The sequence below is a fragment of the Oncorhynchus masou genome, chromosome 30, assembly GCF_036934945.1.
Source record: "Oncorhynchus masou masou isolate Uvic2021 chromosome 30, UVic_Omas_1.1, whole genome shotgun sequence".
NCBI lineage: Eukaryota > Metazoa > Chordata > Actinopteri > Salmoniformes > Salmonidae > Oncorhynchus > Oncorhynchus masou.
In genome coordinates this window covers 55,193,977-55,219,532 of record NC_088241.1, presented here as the reverse complement: position 1 = coordinate 55,219,532, position 25,556 = coordinate 55,193,977, and the positions used below count along the sequence as shown (strand labels likewise).

The following is a 25,556-nucleotide window of genomic DNA, read 5'->3' as shown; positions in this document are numbered from 1 at the left end:
AGTCATAGAGATATTAACATGTCTGAGATAACAGGGAACCAGGGATAGTCATAGAGATACTGGGATGTCTGAGATAACAGGGAACCAGGGATAACATGTCTGAGATAACAGGGAACCAGGGATAGTCATAGAGATACTAACATGTCTGAGATAACAGGGAACCAGGGATAGTCATAGAGATACTGGGATGTCTGAGATAACAGGGAACCAGGGATAGTCATAGAGATACTAACATGTCTGAGATAACAGGGAACCAGGGATAGTCATAGAGATATTAACATGTCTGAGATAACAGGGAACCAGGGATAGTCATAGAGATACTAACATGTCTGAGATAACAGGGAACCAGGGATAGTCATAGAGATACTAACATGTCTGAGATAACAGGGAACCAGGGATAGTCATAGAGATATTAACATGTCTGAGATAACAGGGAACCAGGGATAGTCATAGAGATACTAACATGTCTGAGATAACAGGGAACCAGGGATAGTCATAGAGATACTAACATGTCTGAGATAACAGGGAACCAGGGATAGTCATAGAGATACTAACATGTCTGAGATAACAGGGAACCAGGGATAGTCATAGAGATACTGGGATGTCTGAGATAACAGGGAACCAGGGATAGTCATAGAGATACTAACATGTCTGAGATAACAGGGATCTATCTCAACTAATGTGTTATTAATGATGGAGGTTTATGCCAAGTTGTTTTGCACACATCAAGAGTAAGGATTCAACCCTATGTGGGTGGAAGGAGAATAAGATATCTTCACAGTGGCAGTGGGACTTATCACTCCCTCTCCCATCCCTACCTCTCTCTCCCTCCCTCTCCTATCCCTCCCTCTCTCCCCTCCCTCTCTCCCCACCCTCCCTCCCTCCCATCTCTCCCTCTCTCCCCTCCCTCTCCTATCCCTCCCTCCCCCTCCCTCCCTCCCCATCCCTCCCTCTCTCCCCATCCCCCCCTCTCCCATCCCTCCCTCCCGCCCTCCCTCCCTCTCCCATCCCTCTCCCTCTCTCCCATCCCCCTCCCATCCCTCCCTCTCTCCCATCCTTCCCTCTCTCCCATCCCTCCCATCCCATCCTTCCCTCCTCCCATCCCTCCCCTCCCTCCCATCCCTCCCTCTCTCCATCCATCCATCCCTCTCTCCCATCTCTCTCTCTCTCTCCCATCTCTCCCTCTCTCCCCATCCCTCCCCTCTCTCTCCCCATCCCTCCCTCCCTCCCTCCCTCCCCCTCCCCCCCTCTCTCTCTCTCCCATCCCTCCTCTCCCCCTCCCTCCCTCCCTCTCTCCCCCCCTCTCTCTCCCCTCCCTCCCTCTCTCCCATCCCTCTCTCTCTCTCCCATCCCTCCCTCTCTCCCCTCCCATCCCTCCCTCTCCCTCCCTCTCTCTCCCCCTCCCTCTCTCTCTCCCCTCCCTCTCTCTCCCCTCCATCCCTCTCTCTCTCCCATCCCTCCCATCTCTCCCTCTCTCCCATCCCTCCTTCTCTCCCCATCCCTCTCTCCCTCCCTCCCACCCCTCCCTCTCTCCCACCCCTCCCTCTCTCCCATCCCTCCCTCCCATCCCTCTCTCCCATCCCTCCCTCTCCCCATCCCTCTCTCCCATCCCTCTCATCCCTCATCCCATCCCTCTCTCCCCATCCCTCCTCTCCCATCCCTCTCTCTCCCATCCCTCCCTCCCTCTCTCCATCCCTCCCTCTCTCCCATCCCATCCCTCTCTCCCTCCCATCCCTCCCTCTCCCCATCCCTCTCTCCTATCCCTCCCTCCCTCTCTCCATCCCTCCATCCCCCATCCCTCCCTCTCCCCCATCCCTCCCTCTCCCCATCCCTCCCTCTCCCCCATCCCTCCCTCTCCCCCATCCCTCCCTCTCTCCCATCCCTCCCTCTCTCCCCTCCATCTCTCTCTCCCATCCCTCTCTCCCATCTCTCCCTCTCTCCCCTCCCTCTCTCCTATCCCTCCCTCTCTCCCCCTCCCTCCCTCCCCTCCCTCCTCCCTCTCTCCCCTCCCCCCTCTCCCATCCCCCCTCTCTCCCCTCCCTCTCTCTCTCCCATCCCTCCCTCCCTCTCTCTCCCCATCCCTCCCTCTCTCCCCTCCCTCCCACTCTCCCATCCCTCCCTCCCTCTCTCCTATGCCTCCCTCTCTCTCTCCCCTCCCTCTCTCTCTCCCCCATCCCTCTCTCTCTCCCATCCCTCTCTCTCTCCCCCTCCCTCTCTCCCATCCCTCTCTCCCCCCTCTCTCCCATCCCATCCCCCTCTCTCCCCTCCCTCCCTCTCTCTCCCATCCCTCCCTCCCTCGCTCACTCCCATCCCTCCCCCTCTCTCTCCCATTCCTCCCTCTCTCTCCCCATCCCTCCCTCTCTCTTTCCCCTCCCTCTCTCTCCCATCCCTCTCTCTCTCCCTCTCTCTCTCCCCTCCCTCTCTCTCTCCCCCATCCCTCCCCCCTCTCTCCTATCCCTCCCTCTCCCCCTCTCTCCCTCCCATCCCTCTCCCCATCCCTCCCTCTCTCCCATCCCTCCCTCTCCCCCTCCATCTCTCTCTCCCATCCCTCTCTCCCATCTCTCCCTCTCTCCCATCCCTCTCTTCTCCCAGATGAAGTGGCAGTGTTCACAGAGGAGCCTCTGTCGGTGGTGCAGAAGTTAGGTGGTAGCGTGACCCTGAGGTGCAGCGCCCGACCCCCCTCGGCCAACATCAGCTGGCGGCTGAACGGGCGTGAGCTGGTTGCCGGGGCTGGTGGGGACCTGGGGGTGGTACTGGAGCCTGGCACGCTGCTCATCCCAGCCCTCACCAACCTCACCCTGGGCAGGTACCAGTGTGTGGCCAGCACCAATGCAGGGGGACTGGCCAGTGTGCCGGCCAACGTCACCGCTGCCAGTGAGTAGCTGTTTATGCATTTCTGGTTCATTTCAATAGTGAGTGAGTCTGGTAGTGTTCTGTAAGTGTGTTTTTTTCTCTTCATTTTAGGCCTTTTGGAAAAACAGCGTCACTTTCAATTATCACAGTGAGCATATCATGTATCTTACAAACAATCAGTCATAATAAAACTGTTTTTATGAAAGAACATTGTGTTGTTTAGTGTGTAGATGTAGATTAGTCAGCAAGACCTTTGTATGGTAGTGTCATCTGTCTCCATAGTGGGGACACGGGAATAATAATGCTGTGTAGTAGTGGTGTAGTAGTGTAGTGTAGAGGTGTAGTAGTGTAGTGTAGTGTAGTAGAATAGTAGTGTAGTGTAGTAGAATAGTAGTGTAGTGTAGTAGAATAGTAGTGTGGTGTAGTAGTGTGGTGTAGTAGTGTGGTGGTGTAGTTTAGTGTAGAGGTGTAGTGCTTGACCATCTAGTGGTGTGTAGTAGTGTAGTGCTTGGTGGTGTAGTGGTGTAGTAGTGTAGTGTAGAGGTGTAGTAGTGTAGTAGAATAGTAGTGTAGTGTAGTAGAATAGTAGTGTGGTGTAGTAGTGTGGTGTAGTAGTGTTGTAGAATAGTAGTGTGGTGTAGTAGAATAGTAGTGTGGTGGTGTAGTTTAGTGTAGAGGTGTAGTGCTTAGCCATCTAGTGGTGTGTAGTAGTGTAGTGCTTGGTGGTGTAGTGGTACTATAATGGTAGAGAAGTGGTAGTGTCTGTCAGGGGACTGAGAGGGGGTCTGCCTGGAGCAGTGTAATGTGACCCTGAAGCCAGGTGGCCAGGGGAGGGAAGGAGACCCTGGGGTCGTTGTGAATGGGACCTCCTCCCTGGCTCTCAACTCTTCTCCCCAGCTCCCCAGGACACAACCTCTCCAACAAGGGGCCACGGTTCTGGTCTAGAAGCACGGTTTTGACTGTTCCTATAGGCCTGCTTCGGTACTGCAGTTTAACTGACGCCCGGCCCAGAAAGACATGGAGAAGTCCGATATCTAAAAAAAATCGTAATAAGACACTTTAGTCATCACCTCTGTGCACAAAGCATCCATTGAATCGTCGAAGATATTAACATGTTATATTCATCCAATGTCTGCCATGTCCAATCACTTTCTAAAACTATCCGCCGCCATTGTTGCAACCCCTATTACCAGCCTGTTCAGCCTCTCTTTCGTATCGTCCAAGATCCCTAAACATTGGAAAGCTGCTGCGGTCATCCCCCTCTTCAAAGGTAAACAATATCATAACCGCCATCAATAAAAGACAGTACTGTGCAGCCGTCTTCATCGACCTGGCCAAGGCTTTTGACTCTGTCAATCACAGTATTCTTATCGGCAGACTCAATAGCCTTGGTTTTTCTAATGATGTCGCTCTTGCTGCGGGCGATTCCCTGATCCACATCTACGCAGACAACACCATTCTGTATACTTCTGGCCCTTCCTTGGATACTGTGCTAACTAACCTCCAAAAAAGCTTCAATGCCATACAACACTCCTTCCGTGGCCTCCAACTGCTCTTAAACGCTAGTAAAACCAAATGCATGCTTTTCAACCGTTCGCTGCCCTCACCCGTCTGCCCGACTAGCATCACCACCCTGGACGGTTCCGACCTAGAATATGTGGACAACTATAAATACCTAGGTGTCTGGTTAGACTGTAAACTCTCCTTCCGAACTCATATTAAACATCTCCAATCAAAAATCTAATCTAGAATCGGCTTTCTATTTCGCAACAAAGCCTCCTTCACTCACACCGCCAAACTTACCCTAGTAAAACTAACTATCCTACCGATCCTCGACTTTGGCGATGTTGTCTACAAAATAGCTTTCAACACTCTACTCAGCAAACTGGATGCAGTCTATCACAGTGCCATCCGTTTTGTCACCAAATCACCTTATACCACCCACCACTGCGACCTGTATGCTCTAGTCATCTGGCCCTCGCTACATATTCGTCGCCAGACCCACTGGCTCCAGGTCATCTATAAGTCTATGCTAGGTAAAGCTCCGCCTTATCTCAGTTCACTGGTCACGATAACAACACCCACCTGTAGCACACGTTCCAGCAGGTATATCTCACTGATCATCCCCAAAACCAACACCTCATGAGGCCGCCTTTCCTTCCAGTTCTCTGCTGCCAGTGACTGGAACGAACTGCAAAAATCGCTGAAGTTGGAGACTTTTATTTCCCTCACCAACTTTAAACATCAACTATCTGAGCAGCTAACCGATCGCTGTAGCTGTACATAGTCCATCTGTAAATTGCTCACCCAATCTGTCTACCTCATCCCAATACTGTTTTTATTTGATTTCCTTTTCTGCTCTTTTGCACATCAGTATCTCTACTTGCACATCATCATCTGCTCATTTATCACTGCAGTGTTAATCTGATAAATTGTAACTATTCGCTCCTATTGGCCTATTTATTGCCTACCTCCTTATGCCTTTCGCACACACTGTATATAGAGTTTATGTTTTCTACTGTGTCATTGATTTGTTTATTGTGTTATTGGCTTGTTTATTGTTTACTCCATGTGTAACTATTTGTTGTTGTCTGTGTCACACTGCTATGCTTTATCTTGGCCAGGTTGCAGTTGTAAATGAGAACTTGTTCTCAACTAGCCTACCTGGTTAAATAAAGGTGAAATAAAAAACATGTAAACCGGGAGCAACCCAAAAATATAGACGGTCCATGAATTGCCGTACGCGAACGTGAGTAGATTAGATTGAAAACAAAGGTTGGACATCTTGGACACATTCTCTAGGTCTGTTATATCTCAGTGCTCCCCACCTCCCCCCACCACATTCCTCTAACGGGGGAGTTATGGCTCCGTAATTTAGGGAGAGGGCTGCGTTTTTGTGAGGGTGTGTGATGGTTGTGTGATTGTGTGTGAGGTTGTGTGTTAGGCCTGTGTTTGTATCTGTGTGTGATGTTTTGTGACGTTGTCTCTGGTATTTTGTAAGTGTGTGACTGTGTGTGTAGTGTTTTTAGAGTGTATTGTGTTTTTAGAGTGTGTGTGTGTGGTGTTTTAGAGTGTGTGTGTGTAGTGTTTTAGAGTGTGTGTGTAGTGTTTTAGTGTGTGTGTGTAGTGTTTTAGTGTGTGTGTGTGTGTGTGTAGTGTTTTAGAGAGAGTGTGTGTGTAGTGTTTTTAGAGTATGTGTGTAGTGTTTTTAGAGAGTGTGTGTGTGTAGTGTTTTAGAGAGTGTGTGTGTGTAGTGTTTTAGAGAGTGTGTGTGTGTAGTGTTTTAGTGTGTGTGTGTGTGTAGTGTTTTAGTGTGTGTGTGTGTGTGTGTGTGTGTAGTGTTTTAGAGAGAGTGTGTGTGTAGTGTTTTTAGAGTGTGTGTGTAGTGTTTTTAGAGTATGTGTGTAGTGTTTTTAGAGAGTGTGTGTATGTAGTGTTTTAGAGTGTGTGTGTGTGTAGTGTTTTAGAGAGTGTGTGTGTGTGTAGTGTTTTAGAGAGTGTGTGTGTGTAGTGTTTTTAGAGTGTGTGTGTGTAGTGTTTCAGAGTGTGTGTGTAGTGTTTCAGAGTGTGTGTGTGTAGTGTTTCAGAGTGTGTGTGTAGTGTTTTAGAGAGTGTGTGTGTGTAGTGTTTTTAGAGTGTGTGTGTGTGGTGTTTCAGAGTGTGTGTGTGGTGTTTCAGAGTGTGTGTGTAGTGTTTCAGAGTGTGTGTGTAGTGTTTCAGAGTGTGTGTGTAGTGTTTCAGAGTGTGTGTGTAGTGTTTTAGTGTGTGTGTGTGTAGTGTTTTAGAGTGTGTGTGTAGTGTTTTTAGAGAGTGTGTGTGTAGTGTTTTTAGAGTGTGTGTGTGTAGTGTTTTTAGAGAGAGTGTGTGTAGTGTTTTTAGAGAGTGTGTGTGTGTAAAGTTTTTAGAGTGTGTGTGTGTGTAGTGTTTTTAGAGAGTGTGTGTGTGTAGTGTTTTTAGAGTGTGTGTGTGTAGTGTTTTTAGAGTGTGTGTGTGTGTTTTTTAGTGTGTGTGTAGTGTTTCAGAGTGTGTGTGTAGTGTTTCAGAGTGTGTGTGTGTAGTGTTTTTAGAGAGTGTGTGTGTAGTGTTTTTAGTGTTTTTTTTTAGAGTGTGTGTGTGTTTTTAGTGTGTGTTGTAGTGTTTTAGAGAGAGTGTGTGTGTGTAGTGTTTTAAAGTGTGTGTGGGTGTAGTGTCTTTACAGAGACTGTATTGTGTTTTTAGAGTGTGTGTGTGTGTGTGTGTGTGTAGTGTTTTTAGAGAGAGTGTGTGTGTGTAGTGTTTTTAGAGAGTGTGTGTGTGTAGTGTTTTGAGAGTGTGTGTGTAGTGTTTTTAGAGAGTGTGTGTGTAGTGTTTTTAGAGAGTGTGTGTGTGTGTGTAGTGTTTTTAGAGTGTGTGTGTGTGTAGTGTTTTTAGAGAGAGTGTGTGTGTTGTGTTTTTAGAGAGAGTGTGTGTGTGTAGTGTTTTAAAGTGTGTGTGGGTGTAGTGTCTTTAGAGGGTGTGTAGTGTATTTACAGAGACTGTATTGTGTGTAGTGTTTGTAGAGAGAGTGTGTGTGTAGTGTTTTTACAGAGTGTGTGTGTGTGTAGTGTTTGTAGAGAGAGTGTGTGTGTGTAGTGTTTTACAGCGTGTGTGTGTGTAGTGTTTTACAGAGTGTGTGGGTGTAGTGTTTTTAGAGAGTGTGTAGTGTTGTTAAAGTGTTGTAGTGTTTTTAAAGTGTGTGTAGTGTTGTTAAAGTGTTGTAGTGTTTTTAGAGAGTGTGTGTGTGTAGTGTTTTTAGAGAGAGCTTGTGTGTAGTGTTTTTAGAGAGAGTGTAGTGTTTTTAGAGAGAGTGTAGTGTTTTTAGAGTGTGTGTGTAGTGTTTTTAGAGAGAGCGTGTGTGTAGTGATTTTAGAGAGGGTGTAGTGTCTTTAGAGAGTGTGTGTGTGTAGTGTTTCAGAGAGTGTGTGTAGTGTTTTTAGGGGGTGTGTAGTGTCTTTAGAGTGTAGTGTAGCTGTGTTGAGAAACAGGAGGTGTTTTTAGAGTGTAGTGTAGCTGTGTTGAGAAACAGGAGGTGTTTTTAGAGTGTAGTGTAGCTGTGTTGAGAAACAGGAGGTGTTTTAGAGTGTAGTGTAGCTGTGTTGAGAAACAGGAGGTGTTTTAGAGTGTAGTGTAGCTGTTGAGAAACAGGAGGTGTTTTAGAGTGTAGTGTAGCTGTTGAGAAACAGGAGGTGTTTTAGAGTGTAGTGTAGCTGTGTTGAGAAACAGGAGGTGTTTTTAGAGTGTAGTGTAGCTGTGCTGAGAAACAGGAGGTGTTTTAGTGTAGTGTAGCTGTGTTGAGAAACAGGAGGTGTTTTAGAGTGTAGTGTAGCTGTTGAGAAACAGGAGGTGTTTTTAGAGTGTAGTGTAGCTGTTGAGAAACAGGAGGTGTTTTAGAGTGTAGTGTAGCTGTGTTGAGAAACAGGAGGTGTTTTAGAGTGTAGTGTAGCTGTTGAGAAACAGGAGGTGTTTTAGAGTGTAGTGTAACTGTTGAGAAACAGGAGGTGTTTTAGAGTGTAGTGTAGCTGTGTTGAGAAACAGGAGGTGTTTTTAGAGTGTAGTGTAGCTGTTGAGAAACAGGAGGTGTTTTTAGAGTGTAGTGTAGCTGTTGAGAAACAGGAGGTGTTTTAGAGTGTAGTGTAACTGTTGAGAAACAGGAGGTGTTTTAGAGTGTAGTGTAGCTGTGTTGAGAAACAGGTGTTTTTAGAGTGTAGTGTAACTGTTGAGAAACAGAAGGTGTTTTAGAGTGTAGTGTAGCTGTTGAGAAACAGGAGGTGTTTTAGAGTGTAGTGTAGCTGTTGAGAAACAGGAGGTGTTTTAGAGTGTAGTGTAGCTGTTGAGAAACAGGAGGTGTTTTAGAGTGTAGTGTAGCTGTTGAGAAACAGGAGGTGTTTTAGAGTGTAGTGTAGCTGTTGAGAAACAGGAGGTGTTTTAGAGTGTAGTGTAACTGTTGAGAAACAGGAGGTGTTTTTAGAGTGTAGTGTAACTGTTGAGAAACAGGAGGTGTTTTAGAGTGTAGTGTAGCTGTTGAGAAACAGGAGGTGTTTTAGAGTGTAGTGTAGCTGTTGAGAAACAGGAGGTGTTTTAGAGTGTAGTGTAGCTGTTGAGAAACAGGAGGTGTTTTAGAGTGTAGTGTAGCTGTTGAGAAACAGGAGGTGTTTTAGTGTAGTGTAGCTGTGTTGAGAAACAGGAGGTGTTTTTAGAGTGTAGTGTAACTGTTGAGAAACAGGAGGTGTTTTAGAGTGTAGTGTAGCTGTTGAGAAACAGGGGGTGTTTTAGAGTGTAGTGTAGCTGTGTTGAGAAACAGGAGGTGTTTTAGAGTGTAGTGTAGCTGTGTTGAGAAACAAGAGGTGTTTTAGAGTGTAGTGTAGCTGTTGAGAAACAGGGGGTGTTTTAGAGTGTAGTGTAGCTGTTGAGAAACAGGAGGTGTTTTAGAGTGTAGTGTAGCTGTTGAGAAACAGGGGGTGTTTTAGAGTGTAGTGTAGCTGTTGAGAAACAGGAGGTGTTTTAGAGTGTAGTGTAGCTGTTGAGAAACAGGAGGTGTTTTAGAGTGTAGTGTAGCTGTTGAGAAACAGGAGGTGTTTTAGTGTAGTGTAACTGTTGAGAAACAGGAGGTGTTTTAGAGTGTAGTGTAGCTGTTGAGAAACAGGAGGTGTTTTAGTGTAGTGTAGCTGTTGAGAAACAGGAGGTGTTTTAGAGTGTAGTGTAGCTGTTGAGAAACAGGAGGTGTTTTAGTGTAGTGTAGCTGTTGAGAAACAGGAGGTGTTTTAGTGTAGTGTAGCTGTTGAGAAACAGGAGGTGTTTTAGAGTGTAGTGTAGCTGTTGAGAAACAGGAGGTGTTTTTAGAGTGTAGTGTAACTGTGTTGAGAAACAGGAGGTGTGTAGTGTAGCTGTTGAGAAACAGGAGGTGTTTTTAGAGTGTAGTGTAGCTGTTGAGAAACAGGAGGTGTTTTTAGAGTGTAGTGTAACTGTGTTGAGAAACAGGAGGTGTTTTAGTGTAGTGTAGCTGTTGAGAAACAGGAGGTGTTTTAGAGTGTAGTGTAGCTGTTGAGAAACAGGAGGTGTTTTAGAGTGCAGTGTAGCTGTTGAGAAACAGGAGGTGTTTTAGTGTAGTGTAGCTGTTGAGAAACAGGAGGTGTTTTTAGAGTGTAGTGTAACTGTTGAGAAACAGGAGGTGTTTTTAGAGTGTAGTGTAGCTGTGTTGAGAAACAGGAGGTGTTTTTAGAGTGTAGTGTAGCTGTGTTGAGAAACAGGAGGTGTTTTAGAGTGTAGTGTAGCTGTTGAGAAACAGGAGGTGTTTTAGAGTAGTGTAGCTGTTGAGAAACAGGAGGTGTTTTAGTGTAGTGTAGCTGTTGAGAAACAGGAGGTGTTTTAGTGTAGTGTAGCTGTTGGGAAACAGGAGGTGTTTTTAGAGTGTAGTGTAGCTGTTGAGAAACAGGAGGTGTTTTAGAGTGTAGTGTAGCTGTTGAGAAACAGGAGGTGTTTTAGTGTAGTGTAGCTGTTGAGAAACAGGAGATGTTTTAGTGTAGTGTAGCTGTTGAGAAACAGGAGGTGTTTTTAGGCCAGTTGAGACAGAATCCCCTCACAAGATGAGACATGATGTCACAGTCTCCCTCTCTCCACCTCACTCACCATCCTTACATTCTGTCTCTCTTTCATTCTGTCTCTCTTCATCCTCTCATTCTCTCATTCTCTCACTTCCTCTTGTCCCCTCTATTATTTTATTTGTTCTCATTCTCATTGTTGGATATCAGGCAGTGTATATCAGTGTGTCTCTGTGTTTCTGTGTGTGCATGTGCAACTATGTGTTTGTGTGTGTGGGGGGGGGGGACTGTGTGTGTGTGTGTGGGGGGGGGGGGGCTGTGTGTGTGTGTGTGTGTAACTTCATGCTCAAACTTCCTCCATGCAGCATTACATGTCATTGATTAATGTGTATTGTGTGAGTCATAAGGATGTATGTTCTTGTGGAGCCAGACAGACAGACGCTGTCTTTTGTGTGTGTGTGTGCGTGTGTGTGTGTGTGTAGGAAGGAAAACATTGTCTCATGGCTCCATCCTTGCAGTCCATAGCTCTTCCTCCTGGTGTGTGTTTGGGCTCTGGCCCTCCTGCTATCTCACTCTGAAGAGTCTTTCTGAGCTCTCTCCCACTGGAACCAAGCTGTTTTCACATTATTTAAAAGTCCCTGTTTGAATTCCTTAGTAGACAACCAACCTCCTCCTAACAGACAGACGGACAGTTCCCTAGAACACACAGCCATGCTGTGTTGTTGTCTTAGCTCTCTCTTTATGTAGTGTTGTGGTGGTTTCTCTTTGTGTAGTGTTGTGGTGGTGTCTCTTTATGTAGTGTTGTGGTGATGTCTCTTTATGTAGTGTTGTGGTGTCTCTCTTTATGTAGTGTTGTGGTGGTGTCTCTTTATGTAGTGTTGTGGTGGTGTCTCTTTATGTAGTGTTGTGGTGGTGTCTATTTGTGTAGTGTTGTGGTGGTGTCTATGGTGTTGTTGTGTTGGTGTCTCTTTATGTAGTATTGTGGTGGTGTCTCTTTATGTAGTGTTGTGGTGGTGTCTCTTTATGTAGTGTTGTGGTGGTGTCTCTTTATGTAGTGTTGTGGTGGTGTCTATTTGTGTAGTGTTGTGGTGGTGTCTCTCTTTATGGTGTTGTTGTGTTGGTGTCTCTTTATGTAGTGTTGTGGTGGTGTCTCTTTATGTAGTGTTGTGGTGGTGTCTCTTTATGTAGTGTGGTGGTGTCTCTCTTTATGTAATGTTGTGGTGGTGTCTCTCTTTATGTAGTGTTGTGGTGGTGTCTCTCTCTATGTAGTGTTGTGGTGGTGTCTCTTTATGTAGTGTTGTGGTGTCTCTCTTTATGTAGTGTTGTGGTGGTGTCTCTCTTTATGTAGTGTTGTGGTGGTGTCTCTTTATGTAGTGTTGTGGTGGTGTCTCTTTATGTAGTGTTGTGGTGTCTCTCTTTATGTAGTGTTGTGGTGTCTCTCTTTATGTAGTGTTGTGGTGGTGTCTCTCTTTATGTAGTGTTGTGGTGGTGTCTCTCTTTATGTAGTGTTGTGGTGTCTGTAGTGTTGTGGTGTCTCTTTTATGTAGTGTTGTGGTGTCTCTCTTTATGTAGTGTTGTGGTGTCTCTCTTTATGTAGTGTTGTGGTGGTGTCTCTTTATGTAGTGTTGTGGTGGTGTCTCTTTATGTAGTGTTGTGGTGGTGTCTCTTTATGTAGTGTTGTGGTGGTGTCTCTTTATGTAGTGTTGTGGTGGTGTCTCTTTATGTAGTGTTGTGGTGTCTCTCTTTATGTAGTGTTGTGGTGGTGTCTCTTTATGTAGTGTTGTGGTGGTGTCTCTCTATGTAGTGTTGTGGTGTCTCTCTTTATGTAGTGTTGTGGTGGTGTCTCTTTATGTAGTGTTGTGGTGGTGTCTCTCTTTATGTAGTGTTGTGGTGTCTCTCTTTATGTAGTGTTGTGGTGGTGTCTCTTTATGTAGTGTTGTGGTGGTGTCTATTTATGTAGTGTTGTGGTGGTGTCTCTCTTTATGTAGTGTTGTGGTGGTGTCTCTTTATATAGTGTTGTGTTGGTGTCTCTTTATATAGTGTTGTGGTGGCAGCATCCCACTCACACAGGGACAGCAGTACACATGCACAAGCATGCGGGAACACGTGTGTACATATACAGGAAGAGCACAGACACATACACACACCCAAACAGTAACCCATACAAACATACATTCATGTGAACACACTTAACCTAAACAAATGATGACTGTGCTGAGACTGCACTCACACAGATTCTCTCTGACACTGACCACCAACCCACCTTATGGTCACGCACCAACACATATATAGTTGCTCTACAGTTATTCCTATATAGTTGTTCTACAGTTATTCCTATATAGTTGTTCTACAGTTATTCCTATATAGTTGTTCTACAGTTATTCCTATATAGTTGTTCTACATTTATTCCTATATAGTTGTTCTACAGTTATTCCCATATAGTTGTTCTACAGTTATTCCTATATAGTTGTTCTACAGTTATTCCTATATAGTTGTTCTACAGTTATTCCTATATAGTTGTTCTACAGTTATTCCTATATAGTTGTTCTACAGTTATTCCTATATAGTTGTTCTACAGTTATTCCTATATAGTTGTTCTACAATTATTCCTATATAGTTGTTCTACAGTTATTCCTATATAGTTGTTCTACAGTTATTCCTATATAGTTGTTCTACAGTTATTCCTATATAGTTGTTCTACAGTTATTCCCATATAGTTGTTGGATAGTTATTCCTATATAGTTGTTTCTCTTTCTTTGTATTTCTTCTTTCTGTCACACACCTGAGAGGCACATAGGGGGCTTTTCAGTGGAAGAATGCAAGGGTAGAGGTGTGGGGAAGAGGGGGAGTAGGGAGGGAGGGAGGGGGTAGCTGTAAAAACAGGGCCTGATTGATTTAGCAAATGGAGCATCACACAGTGTCTCTTCGAGACTCCTCCCCCTTGTCCAGACACACACACACACACACACACTACCCAGCATGACATGTCTTGTGTCTCTCATATCTCTTGGTATAGGGGTTGGTAGCAGGTCGGATGGAGGTGGGGGGGCACCTGTCAAGGCCCCCTGTCGCTCCCCTCTCCCATTAAAACTTCCCCAGACAGCCCACACTGCCTGCTGGGGGAATAGATCAGATATGAAAAACCTCCAACACTGTCTGTCACCCATGGTAAAGTTGGTATGTTCAGCATCTAAAGTGAATATACACTTCAAAGCATCTACTTAGAAATGTATATAACGTATCTGGTTGTCTAGTCAGTTCATTGTGTATGAGTGGCTTGGTTACGTCTGTTTTGCCAAAGAGTCGAGCGGTCCTAGAATAACAGCCAGCCGTGCACCTCTGAAAATAATGGAGTGCCGCCATCTTTGTGAAACATAATAAATCAACAGAGACTGGTAGACATTTAATTAGGTTAGGGAGTTGTATTTGTGTTTCATTTCACTGATGGACTCCCTGCCTCCAGCATACACTACAGCTCTGATCATTTGTTATGTTGAATGTTCCCCCTTTCCCCCCTCTGTCTTTTGGGTTTTCTCTTTTTCTCTCTCACTTTCTTTTTAAGCGTTCTTTCTCTACCTTATTTGTCTCTCTCGCTCTCTACTCCCCCCCTCTCTTTCTCTACCCCCTCTCTCTCTCTACCCCCCCTCCCCCCTAAACCTTAATGTCCTTTACTCTACTCCCCCACTTAGCGTTCTAAAGTCTAGCAATGCTATTTCCTCCCAATCCACGCTGGTTGTTCTTTCCTTGAAACTCTAGAGGCACCTCTAACCCTGGCCCAGCCCATGTAGCCCCCTCGGAGGGGGAGGAGAGGTCAGGGGTCAGCCCAGTGTCTGTTCTGTGCAGACTGTGTGCGGAACAGAGTGGGAGCACATGGCCCTCCAGTAATCCCTCTCCATTTTCCCACAGTAACCAACCACTAACCAGTCAGGCCCTCAGTCTCTGTCCCACAGTAACCAACCACTAACACAGTAACCAACCACTAACACAGTAACCAACCACTAACCAGTCAGGTCCTCAGTCTCTGTCCCACAGTAACCAACCACTAACACAGTAACCAACCACTAACCAGTCAGGCCCTCAGTCAGGTCCCACAGTAACCAACCAGTCTAACTAACCAACTACTAACCAGTCAGGCCCTCAGTCTCTGTCCCACAGTAACCAACCACTAACACAGTAACCAACCACTAACCAGTCAGGCCCTCAGTCTCTGTCCCACAGTAACCAACCACTAACACAGTAACCAACCACTAACCAGTCAGGCCCTCAGTCTCTGTCCAACCACTAAACAGTAACCAACCACTAACTCAACCAACCACTAAACAGTCAGCCCTCAGTCTCTGTAACCAACCACTAACACAGTAACCAACCACTAAACAGTCAGGCCCTCAGTCTCTGTCCCCAACAGTAACCAACCACTAACACAGTAACCAACCACTAACACAGTAACCAACCACTAAACAGTCAGGCCCTCAGTCTCTGTCCCACAGTAACCAACCACTAAACAGTCAGGCCCTCAGTCTCTGTCCCACAGTAACTCCACTGTCCTGTCCCACACAGTAACCAACCACTAAACAGTCAGGCCCTCAGTCTCTGTCCCACAGTAACCAACCACTAACACAGTAACCAACTACTAACCAGTCAGGCCCTCAGTCTCTGTCCCACAGTAACCAACCACTAACACAGTAACCAACCACTAACACAGTAACCAACCACTAAACAGTCAGGCCCTCAGTCTCTGTCCCACAGTAACCAACCACTAACCAGTCAGGCCCTCAGTCTCTGTCCCACAGTAACCAGCCACTAAACAGTCAGGCCCTCAGTCTCTGTCCCACAGTAACCAACCACTAACACAGTAACCAACCACTAAACAGTCAGGCCCTCAGTCTCTGTCCCACAGTAACCAACCACTAACACAGTAACCAACCACTAACCAGTCAGGCCAACCACTAACCAGTCAGGCCCTCAGTCTCTATCCCACAGTAACCAACCACTAACACAGTAACCAACCACTAACCAGTCAGGCCCTCAGTCTCTGTCCCACAGTAACCAACCACTAACACAGTAACCAACCACTAAACAGTCAGGCCCTCAGTCTCTGTCCCACAGTAACCAACCACTAACACAGTAACCAACCACTAACACAGTAACCAACCACTAAACAGTCAGGCCCTCAGTCTCTATCCCACAGTAACCAACCACTAACACAGTAACCAACCACTAACACAGTAACCAACCACTAACACAGTAACCAACCACTAACACAGTAACCAACCACTAACCAGTCAGGCCCTCAGTCTCTGTCCCACAGTAACCAACCACTAACACAGTAACCAACCACTAACACAGTAACCAACCACTAACCAGTCAGGCCCTCAGTCTCTGTCCCACAGTAACCAACCACTAACCAGTCAGGCCCTCAGTCTCTGTCCCACAGTAACCAACCACTAACACAGTAACCAACCACTAACACAGTAACCAACCACTAACCAATCTGTTGGTTGCATGTTAATTTTTGTATTATTTATATTTATATACAAATTCTTATTTTAAATGACGGCCTAGGAACAGTGGGTTAACTGCCTGTTCAGGGGCAGAACGACAGATTTGTACCTTGTCAGCTCGGGGGTTTGAACTTGCAACCTTCCGGTTATGCTCTAACCACTAGGCTACCCTGCCGCCCCAGTATCTGCGTGTATTAATGTCTGTCCTGACCTCCTCTCTCTCTCTCTCTGTGTACCTTAGAGCTGCGAGACTTTGAGCAAGACAACCAGCAGGACATTGAGGTGGATGAGGGGAACACGGCTGTGATCCAGTGTCACCTCCCTGAGAGCCAGCCCAAGGCACAGGTTCGCTACAGTGTCAAACAGGAGTGGCTCGAGACCTCCAAAGGTATGGATCTATCATTCTGTTACAGGCCTATGTTCTCTACCCCTCAATTAGCATTCTATCCCTCTCTATCCCTCTCTCTCCTCTTACTCTCTCTGATATTGTCATTAGTACTTTCTCTCTCTCTCTGTCATTCTTTCTCTTTCGCTCCCCCCCTTTCTTCCTCTGTCCTTCTCATTAGTAATTTCTCTCTCGCTATCTCTCTCGCTCTTTTACTATCTCTTTCCCTGGATTCCTGGAATGCTGTATCTATCCTGCTATCTGGCCCATCATACAACTGCAGATAAGGCAGCTCTATCTGGGGAATGTTGAAACATGGGAATACTCTTGTTTGTTTTGCAACCATTTATTTCTTGAGCTCTTTTTGAGAAAAAAATCCCCACTCCTCTGTGGCTGGTATATAGATTGCTGGAAGCTGTATGTAGGGCTGTAGGTAGGGCTGTATGTTGAGCTGTAGGTAGGGCTGTATGTAGGGCTGTATGTAGGGCTGTATGTGGGGCTGTAGGTAGGGCTGTAGGTAGGGCTATGTTGGGCTGTAGGTAGGGCTGTAGGTAGGGCTGTATGTTGGGCTGTATGTTGGGCTGTAGGTAGGGCTGTAGGTAGGGCTGTAGGTGGGGCTGTATGTGGGGCTGTAGGTAGGGCTGTATGTTGGGCTGTAGGTAGGGCTGTAGGTAGGGCTGTATGTGGGGCTGTGGGTAGGGCTGTATGTGGGGCTGTAGGTAGGGCTGTATGTTGGCCTGTAGGTAGGGCTGTATGTGGGGCTGTAGGTAGGGCTGTATGTTGGGCTGTAGGTAGGGTTGTATGTAGGGCTGTAGGCAGGGCTGTGTGGCTTATCAGAGAGCGGGAAATGATAACCACATTGAGGAGAGTTCACTGGCTGGCTCTCAGTAAAACTCCAGGGCGCCTCCATGTGGCTGGTGCTAACAGTGCACTCTGCTGGTGAAAGAGACTGTCGTAGGCCTAATGCTAAAGCCTGCTCAGGTTACTCAACTTACTATCTTTACTAAAAAAACTGATCTGGGACTTTAAAAACTATTTTATATTATATACATGTCCATGCCCAAGGATAACAACCACAGAATTGTCTCTCGGATCAATTCTAATGACCAGTACCAATACCCAGCCAGCCCAGTCTCGATGATTAAAGCCACCTACTGTCTGTCTGTGTCAACAGGGAACTACCTGATCATGCCATCAGGGAACCTGCAGATAGCCAACGCCACTCTGGACGACGAGGGGCCCTACAAGTGTGCTGCTTACAACCCTGTCACACAGGAGGTCAAGACCTCCACCTCCACTGACCGCCTGCGCATACGCCGTGAGTGAGCGCATCATGACCAAACACTGACCAAACATTGACCAAACACGACTAAACACTGACCAAACACTGACCAAACACTGACCAAACACTGACCAAACAAGACTAAACACTGACCAAACACTGACCAAACAAGACTAAACACTGACCAAACACGACCAAACACTGACCAAACAAGACTAAACACTGACCAAACACGACCAAACACTGACCAAACAAGACTAAACACTGACCAAACACTGACCAAACACTGACCAAACACGACCAAACACTGACCAAACACTGACCAAACACTGACCAAACACTGACCAAACACTGACCAAACACTGACCAAACACGACTAAACACTGACCAAACACTGACCAAACACTGACCAGACACACCAGACACTGACCAAACACTGACCAAACACTGACCAAACACTGATCAAACACCGACCAAACACGACTAAACACTGACCAAACACTGACCAAACACGACCAAACACTGACCAAACACTGACCAAACACGACTAAACACTGACCAAACACGACAAAACAATGACCAAACACTGACCAACCACTGACCAACCACTGACCAACCACTGACCAAACAATGACCAAACACTGACCAAACACGACTAAACACTGACCAGACACTGACCAGACACTGACCAGACACTGACCAAACACTGACCAAACACGACTAAACACTGACCAAACACTGACCAAACACGACAAAACACTGACCAAACACTGACCAACCACTGACCAAACACGACCAAACACTGACCAAACACGACCAAACACTGATCAAACACTGACCATGAACATGATAGCGTCAAAGATACAGCATACACACCTACCTCTGTAAATGTCTAATTCATTTCGATCTAAGTCATTTCGATCATTTAATTCTTGGCCTACATAGTTTTGATGTCGCCACTATTATTCTATAATGTAGAAAATAGTAAAAATAAAGAAAAACCCTTAGTAGTTGTGTCCAAACTTTTGACTGGTACTGTATATTGAGATAGTTTAGTACCTAAAATAAGGGGATAAATACATGTAAAAATATATATATGATTTCCTGATCTGTCTTTTATCTCTAAGATATAAGACAGACACTAAAGAGCAATCTCTTACTATCTGTGGCTCCATGTACTGAATCTGCTATTCAGTGTGTTTCTATTGGCTAATAGCATTAAGTCCAAATTAAATGTTTCATCCTATAATAATAAATAAATAAATGTGATACCTTAAGAGGTCTTAACATTCTAAATCAAATAGATAAATGATCCTTGGTATGACCATTTTAAAACAATTCCATATGTTAGCTTAGAAACCCCCCAGGCAAATTGAGTCATTTTATTAGCTAATTTGATTTGTTTCTAAGTAATGTGATTTGTAACTTTCAAATACCTCTTAATAAGATTATAACAAGGCCAGTGAGATGCTTTACTGAAAAACAACCCATTGCATAAACACAGTTCCTCTCCCCCTCCTTCCATCTCTCTCTCTAGGTTCGATGTCGGAGGCAGCCCGTATCATCTACCCCCCAGTGTCTCGCACCATCATGGTCACTAAGGGACAGCGTCTGGTCCTGGAGTGTGTGGCCAGCGGCATCCCGACCCCACAGGTTACATGGGCCAAGGACGGTCAGGACCTGCGTTTCCATAACAACACGCGCTTCCTGCTCAGCAACCTGCTGATCGACGCGGCGGGCGAGAGCGACTCAGGGACGTACAAGTGTCACGCTGACAACGGCATCGGATCAGAGAGCGCCGCTACTGTGCTCTACGATGTGCAGGTGTTCGGTGAGTAGTGCCAACCTGTGAGTGTAAAAAAGTGTATATATATCCCCAAACTTTGGTCCTCACTTATGGGTTGAGTAGGATAATACTAGGAGGGGTTCAGTAGGATGATATGGGTTCAGTAGGATGATACTAGGATGGGTTGAGTAGGATAATACTAGGGCAGTTCAGTAGGATGATATGGGTTCAGTAGGATGATACTGGGAGGGGTTCAGTAGGATGATACTAGGAGGGGTTCAGTAGGATGATATGGGTTCAGTAGGATGATACTAGGATGGGTTGAGTAGGATAATACTAGGAGGGGTTCAGTAGGAAGATGTGGGTTCAGTAGGATGATACTGGGAGGGGTTCAGTAGGATGATACTGGGAGGGGTTCAGTAGGATGATACTGGGAGGGGTTCAGTAGGATGATACTAGGAGGGGTTCAGTAGGAAGATGTGGGTTCAGTAGGATGATACTAGGATGGGTTGAGTAGGATAATACTAGGGCAGTTCAGTAGGATGATATGGGTTCAGTAGGATGATACTAGGTTGGGTTCAGTAGGATGATACTGGGAGGGGTTCAGTAGGATGATACTAGGAGGGGTTCAGTAGGATGATATGGGTTCAGTAGGATGATACTAGGATGGGTTGAGTAGGATAATACTAGGAGGGGTCCAGTAGGATGATATAGGTTCAGTAGGATGATACCAGGTTGTGTTCAGTAGGATTATACTAGGATGGTTCAGTAGGATGATATGGGTTCAGTAGGATGATACTAGGTTGGGTTCAGTAGGATGATATGTGTTCAGTAGGATGATACTAGGATGAGGTGTTATGCATGTTTCTGTTCCTCTAAAACAGTGGTCTTCTAACTTCTCCTCGGGGACCGACAGACATTTCACCATTTTGTTTTAACTCTGAACTAGCTCACCTGGTTCACCTAGTCAAGGGCTTGATGATTAGTTGACAAGTTGAATCAGGTGTGCTAGCTGTGGAATAGATGAAATACATGGAACGGCTGGAAGTCCCGGGGGAGAGGTTGGAGAAACACTGTGCTAACACTCCTGTATGATGGGTACAAAATTAAGAGTTCTGAAAGGATTTGAAACTTATGGAGTTGCTCCATTTTAGGGGATTTTTGGGTTTTGTCTGCATCATAGACTTGATGATTAGACTGACTCACGTTTGGTGGAGCGAGAGAAGTGTGTGTGTGTGTGTGTGTGTGTGTGTGTGTGTGTGTGTGTGTGTGTGTGTGTGTGTGTGTGTGTGTGTGTGTGTGTGTGTGTGTGTGTGTGTGTGTGTGTGTGTGTGAGCTTGGCAGAGCCCTGTTGGTATATATATAGTATAGAGGGTTATTTTAGAGTGTGTGTGGAGGACTTTATAGAGCAGGACTCCGTTATGGATGACTGTTTTTCCAGTGAGTCTCCTCTCAGCAGCAGCCTCTAATTAAAGTGTGTGCTGCTGTAGCGTTAATGAGCTCTGGCTTGTCACGACCAGCCAACCATCAACTGACTGGCCTGTCTCCGCACGGCACAGCCCCACACACACACATACACATGCTGGCACGCACACCGATACAGACATACTTAATCAAGCTCACTCCCACACAACCAGCCATCACTCACAATCAACCATTACTCAAGCTTATATGCTAGACATTACCTTACAGTGTACTCACTCACCGACACACACACAGACTAACTCTCCCTCTCCATTCTCTCTCTGCAGAGCCTCCCCAGGTAACCATGGAGCTCCAGCAGCAGGAGGTGTCGTGGGGGGAGAGTGTGCGCTTCAGCTGCCTGGCCAGGGGTAAACCCACCCCATCTGTGGTATGGCTCCACAACGCCCGCCCCCTGGCCTCGTCACCACGCCACCGCCTGTCTGCCCGCGTGCTGCGTGTCATCAACGTGGGCCCGCAGGACAACGGCTTGTACCAGTGCATGGCTGAGAACGGTGTGGGTAGCTCGCAGGCTGCCGCCAGGCTGGTCACCCTGCCAACCGGTGTTCCGTCTCGGTCAGGGAAGCTGCCCTCCATTCTGCGTCCACTGAGCCCAGACAAGGTGCTGCGGGAGCAGGTCCCAGTGAAGCCCGGGGCCACGGGGAGCGTGCTGACCCTGGACTGCTCTGAGCTGACTGGGCAGATCTCTGTGGCAGAGGCCCCTGTCATCCTCAGCCAGCCCAGGACCGTCAAGGCTGACTTCTATGATCTGACCTGGAAACCTCGACACGATGGAGGCTCTCCTGTGATGGAGTACATCGTCAAGTACAGAAAGGTACAGGCGAGTTAACTCATGGACACACACGTATTCTACACACAATGTTACACTCATTCAGTGTAGATTGATATTTGTCTACAACTACAGACATGACTCATTCTTACATCATCCTCACACACTGACTGATCTTTCTTTCTCTCTCTCTCTCTCACACACACACACACACACACACACACACACACACACACACACACACACACACACACACACACACACACACACACACACACACACACACACACACACACACACACAGATAGAGGACCCTCCAGGTGAGTGGACCAGCAGCAGTATCTCTGGGTTTCTCCACAAGCTGACCCTGGCCAAGCTGCAGCCAGCCAGTCTGTACGAGGTAGAGATGTCTGCTAAGAACTGTGCTGGCCTGGGACAACCCGCCATGATGACCTTCAGGACAGGCAAAGGTACATCCATTAATTTATCTATCATCACAATGATTATCATATATCCCACTACCGTATTTGTGTCTTTTTGCAAACACTCTTTTTCCCCCGTGCCAACAGGTCGTAGGGGTCCAGGAGGTCAGAACGAGCTCCCTAAAACTCCTCCAGTACCATCACCTCGCCTCTCTCGTAAGTCCCCTGCCCCTCACCTACTGTCACTCTAACTAACCAGTGTGGTTGTTCCATAGATGACACACAGTTAGATCTCTAACATCCTGACCAAGCCCTTATCAAGCTGTTTGACTAGCTGTTAACCCCCCACATTTCTACACTGTACTAACATGTGACCTGTCTTGATCTCTCTTTCACTTTTAACACTCAAGGATGAGCTCACAGTAAGTCTTAGTAAGTTTGTTACTGTACCTGTTCGTGTCTGTTCATGTTTGGGCTTTTGTGTTTCTGAGAGTGTCTGTTCATGTGTGCCTTAATATGGGAACAATATTAGATTTGATATCCGTTTAACCGCTCTCACTTTCCCACAGCTCCTGAGGCCCCTGATAAGCCCACCATCTCCATGGCGACTGAGACATCTGCATACGTGACATGGATCCCCCGCGGTAACCGTGGTTTCCCCATCCAGTCTTTCAGAGTGGAGTTTAAGAAGCTGAAGGGGAAGGGAGGTGGGGAGTGGGAGGAGGCCGTCACTAACATTCCCCCCCAGCGACTGTCTGTGGAGATCACTGGCCTGGACAAAGGTGAGCTTCATCACCATCATCATCGTCGTTCCCATCATAATGTTATTCCTCATTATGACAAATGCATCATCATCATTAGCATGACTCTCATTATCATGGGCATTACACGATCAGTCATCATCATAATCCTAGCTATTTTAATAATGACTGTAATCAACATGGTGACCAGATGGTAACCATTAGTGTGAATGGAGAAACAGAGAGGCTGTGTAACTGGTGTTTAGTTAGTTTAACCCGCGTGGGCTTTCTGTTTCCCTATAGGCATGTCCTATAAGTTCCGTGTGTTGGCGGTAAATGTGATTGGCGCCAGCCCCCCCAGTGCCCCCTCTAAGGCCTACACGGTGGTGGGGGGTGGCAGGCCCAACGAACGCCCTGTAGATGGACCCTACATCACTTATAATGAAGCTATCAACGAGACCACCATCATCCTCAAATGGACGGTGAGTGTGTGTGTGTGTGTGTGTGTGTGTGTGTGTGTGTGTGTGTGTGTGTGTGTGTGTGTGTGTTATCGTGATATAAGTATGGCTATAACTCTTGTTACTGTTGTTATGCTAACATTAAACCGTTCATATTTTTTCTCTCCACAGTACACTGCCGTCAACAACACCCCTGTCTACGGTTTCTACATCTTCTACCGGCCGACAGACAGTGACAACGACAGTGACTATAAGAAGGACGTGGTGGAGGGGGACCGTTACTGGCACTCCATCACTGACCTGCAGCCTGAGACGGCCTACGACATCAAGATGCAGAGCTTCAACGAGGGGGGAGAGAGCGAGTTTGGCAACGTGGTTATCTTAGAAACTAAAGGTGAGCAGATCTCATAGTCATCTTGGTGACACACGCTTACAGTTATATTAACATTTAGTTATTTAGCAGATGCTCTTATACAGAGAGACTTACATTTATATTTACATTTTAGTCATTTAGCAGAGGGACTTACATTTATATTAACATTTAGTTATTTAGCAGAGAGACTTACATTTATATTTACATTTTAGTCATTTAGCAGACGCTCTTATTCAGAGAGACTTACATTTATATTAACATTTAGTCATCTAGCAGATAGACTTACATTTATATTAACATTTAGTCATCTAGCAGAGACTTACATTTATATTTACATTTAGTCATCTAGCAGAGAGACTTACATTTATATTTACATTTTACAGATGCTCTTATCTGTAAAATGCTCTTATCCAGAGAGACTTACATTTATATTAACATTTAGTTATTTCGCAGAGAGACTTACATTTATATGAACATTTGAGTCATTTAGCAGATGCTCTTATCCAGAGAGACTTACATTTATATTAACATTTAGTCATCTAGCAGAGAGACTTACATTTATATTTACATTTTAGTCATTTAACAGAGAGACTTACATTTATATTTACATTTTAGTCATTTAGCAGAGAGACTTAAATTTATATGAACATTTAGTCATTTAGCAGATGCTCTTATCCAGAGAGACTTACATTTATATTAACATTTAGTTATTTAGCAGAGAGACTTACATTTATATTAACATTTTAGTAATTTAGCAGAGAGACATATATTTACATTAACATTTAGTAATTTAGCAGACGCTCTTATCCAGAGAGACTTACATTTATATTTACAGTGCCTTGCGAAAGTATTCGGCCCCCTTGAACTTTGCGACCTTTTGCCACATTTCAGGCTTCAAACATAAAGATATAAAACTGTATTTTTTTGTGAAGAATCAACAACAAGTTGGACACAATCATGAAGTGGAACGACATTTATTGGATATTTAAAAAAAAATTAACAAATCAAAACTGAAAAATTGGGCGTGCAAAATTATTCAGCCCCTTTACTTTCAGTGCAGCAAACTCTCTCCAGAAGTTCAGTGAGGATCTCTGAATGATCCAATGTTGACCTAAATGACTAATGATGATAAATACAATCCACCTGTGTGTAATCAAGTCTCCGTATAAATGCACCTGCACTGTGATAGTCTCAGAGGTCCGTTAAAAGCGCAGAGAGCATCATGAAGAGCAAGGAATACACCAGGCAGGTCCGAGATACTGTTGTGAAGTTTAAAGCCGGATTTGGATACAAAAATATTTCCCAAGCTTTAAACATCCCAAGGAGCACTGTGCAAGCGATAATATTGCAATGGAAGGAGTATCAGACCACTGCAAATCTACCAAGACCTTGCCGTCCCTCTAAACTTTCAGCTTATACAAGGAGAAGACTGATCAGAGATGCAGCCAAGAGGCCCATGATCACTCTGGATGAACTGCAGAGATCTACAGCTGAGGTGGGAGACTCTGTCCATAGGACAACAATCAGTCGTATATTGCACAAATCTGGCCTTTATGGAAGAGTGGCAAGAAGAAAGCCATTTCTTAAAGATATCCATAAAAAGTGTTGTTTAAAGTTTGCCACAAGCCACCTGGGAGACACACCAAACATGTGGAAGAAGGTGCTCTGGTCAGATGAAACCAAAATTGAACTTTTTGGCTACAATGCAAAATGTTATGTTTGGCGTAAAAGCAACACAGCTCATCACCCTGAACATACTATACCCACTGTCAAACATGGTGGTGGCAGCATCATGGTTTGAGCCTCCTTTTATTCAGCAGGGACAGGGAAGATGGTTAAAATTGATGGGAAGATGGATGGAGCCAAATACAGGACCATTCTGGAAGAAAACCTGATGGAGTCTGCAAAAGACCTGAGACTGGGACGGAGATTTGTCTTCCAACAAGACA

The 25,556-nt window shown here is 45.7% G+C and overlaps 1 protein-coding gene across 1 annotated transcript in view; it reads left to right on the top strand.

Annotated features, from left to right (window-relative positions):
* Window positions 1-25,556, top strand: part of boc (BOC cell adhesion associated, oncogene regulated) — a 64,530-nt gene that overhangs the window by 35,150 nt on the left and 3,824 nt on the right. The window contains exons 3-12 of the mRNA XM_064949424.1: window positions 2,593-2,874; window positions 16,152-16,298; window positions 17,470-17,613; window positions 19,115-19,408; window positions 21,115-21,659; window positions 21,919-22,084; window positions 22,184-22,252; window positions 22,606-22,818; window positions 23,080-23,258; window positions 23,406-23,628. Of these exons, the coding sequence (XP_064805496.1) occupies window positions 2,593-2,874; window positions 16,152-16,298; window positions 17,470-17,613; window positions 19,115-19,408; window positions 21,115-21,659; window positions 21,919-22,084; window positions 22,184-22,252; window positions 22,606-22,818; window positions 23,080-23,258; window positions 23,406-23,628 (2,262 nt within the window). The remainder of the gene's footprint in view (window positions 1-2,592; window positions 2,875-16,151; window positions 16,299-17,469; window positions 17,614-19,114; window positions 19,409-21,114; window positions 21,660-21,918; window positions 22,085-22,183; window positions 22,253-22,605; window positions 22,819-23,079; window positions 23,259-23,405; window positions 23,629-25,556) is intronic.